Raw genomic sequence first — 12,500 nt, forward strand, 5'->3', positions numbered from 1 at the left:
TTTGCGTGTATCCCAGCGCACGAGTTCCTCTGAGCACCGTCCCCGTTCGTCTCTCCGCGATCGCATGGCGACCTGTGTTCACTTATAAACATATTTATGATTCCCCTTATTTATAATTTGAATTTGGAAAATCCAAAAACCACCGTAATTAATTTTTTTAGGGAGACAGTGCCCTAATAATTTGATATTGTCGGTTAACGGTTACTGATTGATTAATCGGTCATTAAAAAAAATACTAAATTAGCATCCCTAGTTTAGAGTCTTACTCTCTGAGAACTTTGTCAATAATTACAATTGCAATAATTGTTAACATACACCATTCAGCCACAACATTAAAACCAGTGACAGGTGAAGTGAATAACATGGATCATCTGGTTCCAATGGCACCTGTCAAGGGGTGGGATATATTATATATATATATATATAGTGTTATATATTATTATTATTATTATATGAGGGATATATTAGGCAGCAACTGAACAGTTAGTTCTTAAAGTTGATGTGTTGAAGCAGCGTAAGGATCTGACCCACTTTGACCACATTGTGATGCTGGACGACTGGGTCAGAGCATCTCCACAAGCACAGGTCTTGTGGCTGTTCCCGCTGTGCAGTGGTTACTACCTGCCAAAAGTGATCCAAGGAAGGACGACCGGTGAACTGGCGACAGGGTCATGGACGCCCAAGACTCATTGATGCACGTGGGGAGTGAAGTCAAGCTCGTCTGGTCCGATGCCCCAGAAGAACTACTGTAGCACAAAGTGGTGAAAAAGTAATGGTGCTATGATAGAAAGGTGTAGAACACACAGTGCATGGCAGCTTGCTGCGTATGGGAGCGCTCACAATGGACACGTGAGCGTCAGAAGAAGATGGCCCGGTCTGATGAGTCACGTTTTCTTCTGCACCATGTGGATAGGTGGGGTCAGGGTCCGATCCGATGGAGCATCTGTGGGATGTGCTGGAACAACAAGCCCGATCCATGGGGGCCCCACCTCCAACTTCCAGGACTTAAAGCATCTGCTGCTAACGTCTTGGTGCCAGATACCACAGGACACCTTCAGAGTCTGGTGGAGTCCATGCCTCCACGGCTCAGGATGTTTTGGCAACATGAGGGGGACCTACTTATATTAAAATGACACTATTAGTGGTTATTAGTGGTGGTTTTAATGTCGTGGCTGATCGGTGTTCTTATAGTTCTTATATTTCCTCAGAGGCACACACACGTGCACACACAGGTCAGAGGTTACATGGGAACACGCAGCCAAACCTGCTTGAGGAAGGCAGAAGATTCAGTGTCTTGCTCTAATGCACATTTTATTTTTAATCAATCCACCTTTCCTTGGCTACGTACACATCTCCAATCCCTGCTCACCAACCCTGTCGGAGCTTTATTAACTGCAGGTGAACGTAGGGAACGATAGCGAGGGCACAAAGACGTGATAAATCGCTCTCTTTAGATGATGGTTCTGTGTCATTTTGGGGCGGGGCAGAGAAGACTTGAGAGAGCGAGAGATTGGTTCCCGCTATTCTGCTACTGCCAGCACTCTTACTGGAAGTGTGCTCATACAGAACACGCCAGAATCAACTTAGCAGGGATCAGTCTAAACACTTGAAGGCCAGCGAGCTCACCTGTCAACAGAGCCCCTTGCAGAGCATCAGTTTCTGCTCCTACATGGGAGACATTTGCGCAGAAAGTACAAGGAAAGGTGATTCACCTTTTCCGTTTCAAAGACGAGAACCCGTTTAATCATGACCTGAAAATTAGGAATCAAAGTGGAAAGACCCTATTGAAAAATCCAGATTTGATTCATATTAATCAGGCGGAGTGCATTCCCCCAAATACTTGGGTTGGATTTGGATTTAATAAAAGTTGTGAAGTATGGTTTACTGGGTAGCTTGCATTAGACGCCGGTTTTACAAACAGCCATCGTGTGAGGATAATATTCCATACTTCTATATTTTTACATACTGTAGATAAATGGATACAAAAAAATTCTCCTATATATAGGAGCTATGATGCAAATTGTGAAGGCTATCACTGGGAGTATATCATAGACAAACAAACAGCACTAAGTAGTCAGCAGCATGAATGTTATCCACAAATGCTGTGAATGTATCTAAAGCTGTGTGTGTGTGTGTGTGTGTGTGTGTGTGTGTGTGCGTGCGTGCGTGCGTGCGTGCGTGCGTGCGTGCGTGCGTGCGTGCGTGCGTGCGTGCGTGCGTGCGTGCGTGCGTGCGTGCGTGCGTGCGTGCGTGCGTGCGTGCGTGCGTGCGTGCGTGCGTGCGTGCGTGCGTGCCCGCCCGTGCCAGGTACGAGACGCTGGCTGTGGCCACGGAAGCGGAGAGCAGACAGGACCCGGGGCTTCCTCTCAAAACAGGCGGGAAGAGGCTGACGGTAGGTCGCCGGCACCGGATCTAGGAGCCAATCGGAGGCCCCATTTCCTCTTTCACGGCCAGCGGGCTACTAAACTGCCTATGAAGTGTTATCTGATCGGTCCAGCGCCAGGCTCCGAGTTGACCTCTCTCTCTTTTATTTTCCCCACATCACCCGAAGACATTTACGTTGCGCTCCGAACCATTAGGACGATCTCTTATCTGGAAACGCAGACTCCGCGGTAACTGTAGAGCGAAATCAAACTGCAGAGCTGTTTAGATCAATTCCCAGTACTCAAAGGACGGACTTGTGCGCCGGAAAAGTTCATACGTCATTCTTGATAAGAACGGACTTGGTCGGGTTTCCCCGGTCGTTTGCCTCAGTGGCAGATATCTGGGTTCCATCAGTTAGCCGGGTGGCTTACCGCCGATGGAGCGGGAACACATTCTAGCCATCGAACGCCTTCTTGGTCTGTACAAGATGACATCACACCAAGTCAGTAACCACCCAAGTACAAGTCAGGATGAGGTCCCAAGTCACAGAGCCCTCATATCAGATGTAAATGATCGTCCAGTTTACCGGTAATTCGGGAGGATCCTGTACGGTGGAGGAGCTGCGGGAGGAAGTCTTTTCAAATGGCAGATAAAGAGGGTTTTGGGCAGGAAGTTCTGTGTCGTAACCAGGTGTGTTTTGTCCTTGTGCGTCCGTGCAGCCGGACTGGACGCTGGTCCTCGGGGAGGCAGCTCTGGACCTGTGTGTTCCCTCCGTCTCCCACTCCTCTTCCTCCATCTTCGTACTGGGGGAGAGGAACCTCTACTGTCTCCGTGACAACGGTCAGATCCGCTTCATGAAGAAGCTGGAGTACAACCCCAGCTGCTTCCTGCCGTACTCCTCAGGTGAGGGACGCAAACTCTCCTTTTGGGTGTAGTATACTGTGCTATGGCATGGCTAGCTACTTGACGGACATTACAGACGAGTGAAAATTTACAAGACGAAGATGACCTTCGTCATTTAGGTAATGATTCAAATAACAAATTACAACCTCTGCCCAATAACTGCAATTTTAAACATGGCTGCTGCTTGATGGGGATAAAAAGCAGGGTTTCCCCAAGTGTATTGCAAGCCCGGAGCCCGGCCCCACTGCGGGCCAAAGCATGTTTTTTATTTTTTTTTATGTTTTTTATGTTTGTTTTGTACTTAATGTATTTTAAAGTTGTTGTTTTTTTTTTAATCAAAATATCAACATTCACAGCCACATAATTATTTTCTATTTTTTTTACTATTTAAAATGTGTAAAATGTTATTTCATTGTTGCACGCTGCGCATTGATTCTCTCTCACATTCACATGATTCTCTCCCTCACTCACTCACACAACGAAACCATCTGTGAAGAGCCTCTCCCCTCCCTGCACACTCGGAATCAAAAAAGGGTCGTGCCACATGTACCACCATGGCACCGGTTCCCTGTGCGATTGATATCTACCCGACCCAGTCGCAAGGCAGATTTCGGTGCCACATTTGGGTGCCATGCCCAAAGTTGCCATGCTTGACTGATACACCACCCTCCGGTGCTCCGGAACCATACGCACCTTCACTAAGATTCCGGTTTGGAGCGCGCCGCTCTCTCTCTCTCACTCTCTCTCTCTCTCTCTCTAAAATAGCCCCGATCTAAAATTTCTCTTTTTTTAAACTGAAAATAGTATTATAGTATAATAGTATTCCATTTGACTGAATTTCCTTATCAAACGAAACAAAAATAGGCACCTTGCGTAACTGGGACATTCCCAGCATCACTCTCTTAACCCCCTGGCCCGCACTTGGGCCACTGTGCCGAACAGCTTTTCCGGGGGTTTTTTCTTGGATTCGCCTGCGAGTATCCAAAGACGTTTGAGCATATAACCATTATTTTTATCCTCTCATCATTCTCCAAACATGTCCAAAAGAGCCAAGACAAGGCACTCAGGTCCTTATTGGTCTATTTTCAGATCAATATTTGTCAGGACTTTGATCACCTGATAGTAAGTTCTGTTTTTAACATTTGCTCATACCTTTCAGCTGGCACGATTTTCTTCCCAAAATGTTTAATTTCCGTATTTTAATAATGATCATGTTATATCAAATTGCAGCTTAAATGCGGACATTTAGAAGAGATTTGAGAAGATGCATACACACTCAAACACACACACACACACACACACACACACACACACACACATACACACACACTCAAACACACACACTTGCAGATGTATTTTTATAAGCTTCAGCATGTGTTGAACGTGGAAGAGCCACCTGCTGTACGCTCATCTGGACGACAGCACGGCACCGACGTAAAAACACGGGAGAGCTCAGGGCCATAAAGAGAGGTGTGGCAGAAAACAGGGGGAGGGGAGGAGGCAGAAAAGAAGAAGAGGGAGAAGGGGGGGGATGCGTAGTGTTTTCCGTCTGTGGAGTGGAGGAGTCGTAGATTACACAGCTGTCCTGGGCGATTTCAAACCTCTTTCTGGTCCTCAAGTACACAGCTGTGTTTGCTGGAGCGCTGCCTTCTCTCTCGATCGCTTTCTGTCCCTCTGTCTGTCTGCCCTTTCTCTCCTCCATCTGATGGTCCGTCTGCGTTCCCCTGCATCTCTCTCTCTCTCTGCCCTCAAACTTTTCGCTTTCTCTTCTGCCCTCACCTTTTTCTCGTTGCCTAATTTTCTTTCTCCCTGTCTCTCTCGGTTTCTCAACTTTGCCCTCAAGGAATTATTATATGGACACTTAACATTAAATTAAACAAACAACACGCACATAACAGGCGCCTACACGGACACACGCATGCACGCACACACACGCACACACGCACACACACACACAAAGATTTATCTGTGCTTGGCAGGGAGGGTCCGCCAGATGTGTCTGATCCAGGGCTGATTCCACCACTGGCTACCAGACAGGGAGAGAGCGGTGAAGAGGAGAGGAGAGAAGGAGCGGGAAGTAGAGTGCGAGAGGGAGCAGAGGAGAAATTAGGTTTGGGAAAAGGAGGACAGGTTACGGGGAGGGAGCGGTACACCAACAGGACGGTTGAATAAGAGGAGGAGTGATGGGATGGAGGGGAGAAGTGGGGAAGTAGGGGTGATGGGGGGAAGGGGCGCAGAGGGAAGGTGAGCAATGAGGAAAGAGGAAAGGGGGAGATTGGAGGGGGAGAGAGGATCGGTCAAGGCTTAATGTGAAGGTGGAATCACTTAGCCCTTTGTAATTAGCGTGTAATTACATGTATAGATTATAATTACAGTCCTGGTGTTTCTGCTGCTGCTATATTTTCATCAGGTCAGGCTGGAGCTGGAGCTCTGCGTGTGGCAGCGCTCTCAGATCTGCCTCGGTGGTGGTCACACTGTTGGTGGCAAAGACTGGACACACTGTGTGTGTGTGTGTGTGTGTGTGTGTGCACTGCCAAAAAAACATAAAACATACATAATTTAACTGGGAAGAGTTTCAGGGCGCTGGTTCTCAACTAACCCCATCAGTCCTTTCCTTTCCCCACACACCCCTCTCTCTCTCTCTCTCTCTCTCTCTCTCTCTCTCTCTCGTTCTCTCGCTCTCTTGCTCTCTTGCTCTCTCTCTCTCTCTCTCTCTCTCGCTCTCTCTCCCGATTGACCAGGGAATGAGCTTCCCACTATGTATATACCTGCGTTCATGTTTCCCTCAGATTATGAAACCCCACCAGAACAGCTCCAGGTTTATGTGCCCTCGTCTTCACTCTGGCGGACCCCACCACCAGCAAAGGAAACAACGTGTAGAGGAGCACATACACAATACAAAATACATTGAATGGCTGTTTCTTATGAAGAGCGAGCCAAATAAAAGTGTCAAATATGTTTATTTTTTAAACAAATTTTCGACCAGATTACCACTTTAACAAGAGCTACACACTTGAAGTACAGTGTTTTAATAAGATCAACTTAGAGAGCTTTTTACCACTTTAATTGTGAGTGAAGTGCGCTCACAACTCTGTCCGAGCTCCGCCTCCCAAAGCAACACCTTTTAACTTTTTTCGGTCTTCCTCAGTGAGCACCACCAACCTGCTGCTGGCAAACCATACCAACATGCTGCTGGTGTACCAGGAGGTCACCCTGAAGTGGGCCGCCCAGCTGTCCTGCGTGCCCATCGCCGTGCGCCTCGCCAACTTCCCGTGAGTACACACAGGAGGTGGTTTCACCGTAGCCTCCCTTTAAAGAAAGAAAGGCCTCCAGAGGAGCCTGGAAAACACCAAACACAAAGACAGGGGGGCCCCAGAATGTTCCGAGTGTGACACCATCAGTAATGTACAAGTATGAAGCTACGGCCATGCCGCCAGCGACGGGGCTTCTGTGCCCCTGGCGTTTGTGGGCGTGTCGGCTCAGAATGGACTGGCTTTTGTGGGCGCACCAAACACTTCAAACCTCTCTCCTTTTCCATATTTAATAAGCAGTCTACTTATTTTTCATTAAAATGGTGTAGTTGGTTGACTTGGCAAAATAAACAGTCTCTTGAAATTCTTTTTGTAAATAATTTGCCATCCGTCCCTCAAAATAAAGAACTGTCCTTGCTGAAGAAACATAAAATGACGTGTTCCTAATTTTATCGATAGTTTAAGTGATGTTTTTCGTTGAAAGAAATAGTAACAATACGTGGCCCGGGCATCCATCTTCCAAGGACCAGCGTCATTGAGAGCGTATCTTCCCTCCGATTGGCTGTCGCCTGACGCTCGGCGCTGCTCATTTGCATAAAGTTGAAACCTGCTCAACTTTTTTTGTTGCCGTGAAGCTGTCAGCTCGTCGCCGGTCGTCGTTTGCCCCCCTGCAGCTCGGTCCCCTGCAGCTCCGCCCCCTGCAGATCCGCCCCTGCAGCTCCGCCCCCTGCAGCTCCGCCCCCTGCAGCTCCGCCTCCTGCAGCTGGATGAAGCCGAGCTCCGTTTGAAATGCATCCCTGCCTGTGGCTCTGCAGCGCCCCCTCACCGTGTGACCGTACCATTAGAATGAAAACTCGACTTCGCAGGATGTTGAAGAAACCCCCAATAGTTTTTTTCATTGGCTGCTTTATTTAAAACATCTTCAAAGAACCCTGGTGTTGCTTTCTGAACTCGTGTGTTGAGTAATTAATTGCCAGGGAAGTGAAAGTGGGCTGGTCCTCACCCTCCATCCCAGATGACTGGTTGCATTAAAAGCGGTAATGACGCCTCAGCTCAATTAAAACAAGATCATGTAACTTGAATATAAAATAATTATTTACAGGCTCCATTACAGGGGTAAAAAAATAGATTTAATGTTGAATCCAAGCTGATGTTTTTTTCCACCCTCTTTTTGTTCTTTGGTCGGTCGGCCTTTTAACTGTTGTTGTGTGTGAGGATGCTCCGTCGGAAAGAATGACAAAAATAGTTTGTATATTCACTTACAGCACACACACACACACACACACACACACACACACACACACACACACAACAACAACAACACACTCATTCTGTTTATCAGCCTGTGAAATCCACTGTGATCCTCCCCAGGAAATCACCTAACAATCTGATCCAGATGGCCAATCACAACACAGCAGGGTGTGGTCAGAGCTAATCAGCTCTTATTCCAAACGACCACAATCAAACTGCAATTTGACTCAATTAAAACACAAACACGGTTCTGAAAAATGATGCTTTCTGTGAATATGTGTGTCTTTGTTTTTGTTTGACTGTGTGTGTGTGTGTGTGTGTGTGTGTGTGTGTGTGTGTGTGTGTGTGTGTGTGTGTGTGTGTGTGTGTGTGTGTGTGTGTGTGTGTGTGTGTGTGTGTGTGTGTGTGTGTGTGTGTGTGTGTGTTTTAGATGCACTTGATAGTGTGTGCCTGGGTTTTATTTGGATAAAAGTGGGGGGGGGGGTGTTGTTCTAAAGCACCAGATAGTTATCATCTTGTTCGGTGTAATGGAGTGTGGGAGAGGGAGCACACACACACATCTCACACACACACACACACATCTCACACACACACACACACACACACACACACACACACACACACACACACACACACACACACACACACACACACACACACACACACACACACACACACACACACACAGTGCACATGTAAGTCTAAAATGCTTACAAAGTGAGATGTTGTTTTAAGACCAAGGATCTGTGGTCACATGTTATTTTTTTCCATCCTTATCTTATTCCTCCTGATGTGAAAGTAAAACAGCAACACACTGCGTCCATGGCGTCACAGCCAGCTCTTGGGTGTCAATGGAAATGGAATCGAATAAAGAAATCCGCCAATGGAAAACAAATTGAATAAAGAAAACAGGCGTACTGTATGTGGAACGCTCCACCCACAGGGTGCGGGTCAAGGAGGAGGAGGCGGAGGCTTGTCGCAGGTAGCGTCGGCCCTGGCGGCGGGTTTTTATGAATTAAACAACACAAAGGCTCGATGGCAAACGAGAACGTAAACAATGTGCCACTGTGTTGACTGGTTGGCCGTCGGTAGCGATAGGGTCACAGTCTCCCACTGCACCACGCACCTTACCCGCTGAGAGAGAGCAGACCACAGGTAGGAGCCCCCCGCCCCCGCTGAGTCGGACCAATCGGCGTAGGGAGGAGTCGGCGCTGGGTCCGGCAGAGCCACGCTTGACCACGCCCCACCTCGTCCGTCAAGCTGCATATTATGTTTGAGACTGCAGGCCTAAAACAGGCAACAGGCAACAGGCAAAAACATTTTCAACGTTAATGGAGCCGTGGGGCAGCACATGCACTTCAGTGGTGAGAAGATGAAGAAGATTGATTTCAAATTGAATTTTAAATGAATTGATAAAGTGGAAAATGGGCCAAACATGTGAGTTTAACAAAGCTTCACGAGCTAAAAGAGATTAAAAAAATATATTTAACCGGGCATTGAGGATCATGAGATGTCACTATGGTGTGAAAAATCTTGAACTATAGAAAATAATTTCACTGAGTTAAGTTGAGTTAAATTTATTTAAATGTGTGTTGTTCCAATACACCTACTTATATGTACACATTTCACATGTTTAGACGGAATAATAATTTAAAATGATTGGCAATTCCAATGATCTAATGTAAATTAGATATACATGACTGCGTTCCTCTCCTGGCATGCGACTACCTGACCACATCTCTGTGGCAACAGACATACACACAAACAAATGGATTGAAAATAATTCAATATGTTGTATCGTACATACTGGATGTGAGGTCAGAGGGAAATTGTCAGTCATGCAAAGGAACAGAGAGTTGATGCAGCGAGTGAGACAGACAGCTCTCTCTCTCTGTCTCTCTCTCACTGTCTCCCTCTCCCCCAGTGGACTTGGTCTTCCTCTGGTCCAGTTCAGCTTTCCAAACAGCTGCACTGTCTCATGAGTTCTTCATCATATTTATGGTCATGACTAAATCGCTCTCTCGCTTGGACTGTCTCCCTCTCTCTCTCTCTCTCTCTCTCTCTCTCTCTCTCTCTCTCTCTCTCTCTCTCTCTCCTCTCTCACTCTCTCTCTTTCTTTCTTTCTTTCCTTCTTTCTTTATTCCTTCCTTTCTCTCTATTTGCCTAATCTCTCTTTAAATCACTCTCACACACACACACACACACGCATATACTATGTTGGGACCATATTTCCTATCAGGTTTATTAGGGTTGTGTGTGTGTGTGTGTGTGTGTGTGTGTCTGTGTGTGTGTGTGTGTGTGTGTGTGTGTGTGTGTGTGTGTGTGTGTGTGTGTGTGTGTGTGTAAAGTTAAAGTGCTTGTTTTACGCCCCCCTTAGACGTCCTCCTGTGCAGGTGTTAGGGCCAACTGCTGCTCCGAGCCTGAACCCCCTCCGTGTGTGTGTGTCTGTGTGTGTGTGTGTGTGTGTGTGTGTGTGTGTGTGTTGCTTGGTGCCTCACTGGCCTGAACCCACAACACATCTGCAACCAGTTAGTGCACACACACCTACACTCACACCCAAAAATTGTATTGCCTCTCCCTCCCCCCTACTAAAAAGCAACCCTTGGATCTCACACACACACACACACACACACACACACACACACACACACACACACACACACACACACACACACACACACACACACACACACACACACACACACACACACACACACACACAAACGGAAGTCTATGTTCAGGTGTCAAGTAATTACTAATTTAAATACACAAGCCTTTGTCAAACTGGTTTATAAAGGGGTGGAATTGTAGATGTGATTACTTTAAGCAGCACATAAGATGCATGTCGATGGGGGCGAGGCTTATTCTGTGCAACTGTGTCATCCAGTAGGTTGATACGTACACTTCATCCGAAAAGGCATTCAGACCCTCGATCGGATACAGACATCTCCACGCGGCAGATTTATGCATCAGAGCTTTTGGCACGCTGTTTGCGACTCTCCGTTGGAAAAGAATGACCGTGTTGTTTTTGTTTGTCGGATTCTATGCAAAGGTGGCTTTAGCAGTGTCCTGACCAGAATGAACACAACACATAAAAAAACAAAACATCAAAACAAAACAAAACACATCCACAATTAAAAAAAAATTAAGAATAATTAAGAAACCATTTCTTCATCATGTCCTGTCATGAGTATGTCTGTGTGTATTTATACTTTGTTATAATCATGTAATGCTATAAGAATCAGGGCGATCTGACTGTGAGTACCGACATCTGACGTCAACGTTCACACTTTCCTGATGAATGGGGAAAATCGACCGCAAAGAAACTTGAAAGTCTTTTAACAAGTCTCTAACGAGTCTTTTCGGTTAGCCAAATTAATGTCCGCGGCCGAAGGAGTTCATTTAAGAGACGCCCTAAAGTATTGCCACAGTCGTACGGGAGCCATATCTGGCGCTGACGGGTGAGCTCATTGTAACACGTACGCAATCGACAGGCTCAGAGCGAATGTAATTTCCCTGCGATACCACATGGAATCACGGTGACATTCCCTGTTCCCTGCTCCTCTCCTGTCGCCCCCTCACATCCGCTCCTCCTCTCTCCTCCTCTCTCCTCCTGTCGCCTGCAGGGAGCTGAGGGGGGTGGTGGTGACCCTCAGCTCGGGTGGCCGCCTCCAGTGCTCCTACATGGGGACGGACCCCTCCTTCTTCTCCACGCCCAAGGTGGATGCCCGCGAGGTGGACTACGAGCAGCTGGACATGGAGATGAAGAGCCTGCAGAGGTTCATCAGGGAGGCCACGCGGACTCACGGTAGGACGGAGCAAGAGCAGTCAAACTGGAGAGAGGGAGAGCGGGAGAGCCACGGTGGTTCCAGTGATTCGCTGGGTTTCAGATGCCAAATCATGAGTTGGGCGGTGTTCAAGTCTCGTGTCCATCTACTGCTCTCTCTTCATCTCTAAATTCTTTCTTTGTGCCTCTTTTTTTTTTTTTTTTTGTCTCGGACAATGACAGAGTGGTTCAGGCCGTGACTGCGTGTGTTGTGTACTTCTCAGACATCCTTCATCAGGCAGACGCTGAGGAGGACCTGACCGTCACAGCCACTGTCTCTTCCAGCATGGACGACCCATCGGTACCACAGCCCACACCGTGACCACAGAGACAGACACACACACGCACATACACGCACACAATGGTTTTATTTTGTCTCTCTCTCTCTCTCTCTCTCTCTCTCTCCGCAGCAAGCTCTGATTCAGGACATCGATGGTCTGCCCGTCCCATCGGTCTCTGTCAAGGTGAGCTATGGTGGCATGAGGACACACTGATGACATCACAGCGGGCCAATTAGCTTGAAGCAGCTTGTGCAGTGCTGTCACGCAGGTTTTGACTCGGGAGGCGGGATTAACCTAACCTCTAAACAGTTAAGGCATTTATCTGTAACAACAAATACAACACAGTTCAAGAGAAGAACTCTTCATCGACACGCGTTCGAGTGTCCGAGTTTTGCGCGGCAGTAGGTCCTGACATTGGAAGGATGGGATTTGCCCCGAGCCCCTTTCTCACAAAGTGAAACCCGGTCTGGGTGCGCTTTAAACCTGTGCTAATGGCTCCGCTTTCCTCCCCTCCCTCTCCCTCAGGTGAAGGTGAAGTCTAACTCCGTCCTACAGGGGCCCAAGCTGACCGTCTGCGTCCCGCCGCCTCTGGCTGTCACTCAAGACCAGTTTGCCCTGGAACCA

At 47.5% G+C, this 12,500-nt stretch overlaps 1 protein-coding gene across 1 annotated transcript in view; it reads left to right on the forward strand.

Moving 5' to 3' along the window:
- Positions 1-12,500, forward strand: part of bbs9 (Bardet-Biedl syndrome 9) — a 128,758-nt gene that overhangs the window by 15,429 nt on the left and 100,829 nt on the right. Inside the window, exons 7-13 of the mRNA XM_080005198.1 lie at positions 2,308-2,392; positions 3,084-3,267; positions 6,416-6,539; positions 11,396-11,577; positions 11,820-11,896; positions 12,006-12,059; positions 12,402-12,500. The exon at positions 12,402-12,500 is cut by the window's right edge and continues 4 nt beyond it. Of these exons, the coding sequence (XP_079861324.1) occupies positions 2,308-2,392; positions 3,084-3,267; positions 6,416-6,539; positions 11,396-11,577; positions 11,820-11,896; positions 12,006-12,059; positions 12,402-12,500 (805 nt within the window). The remainder of the gene's footprint in view (positions 1-2,307; positions 2,393-3,083; positions 3,268-6,415; positions 6,540-11,395; positions 11,578-11,819; positions 11,897-12,005; positions 12,060-12,401) is intronic.

Source organism: Zeus faber (genome assembly GCF_960531495.2).
Source record: "Zeus faber genome assembly, chromosome: 8".
NCBI lineage: Eukaryota > Metazoa > Chordata > Actinopteri > Zeiformes > Zeidae > Zeus > Zeus faber.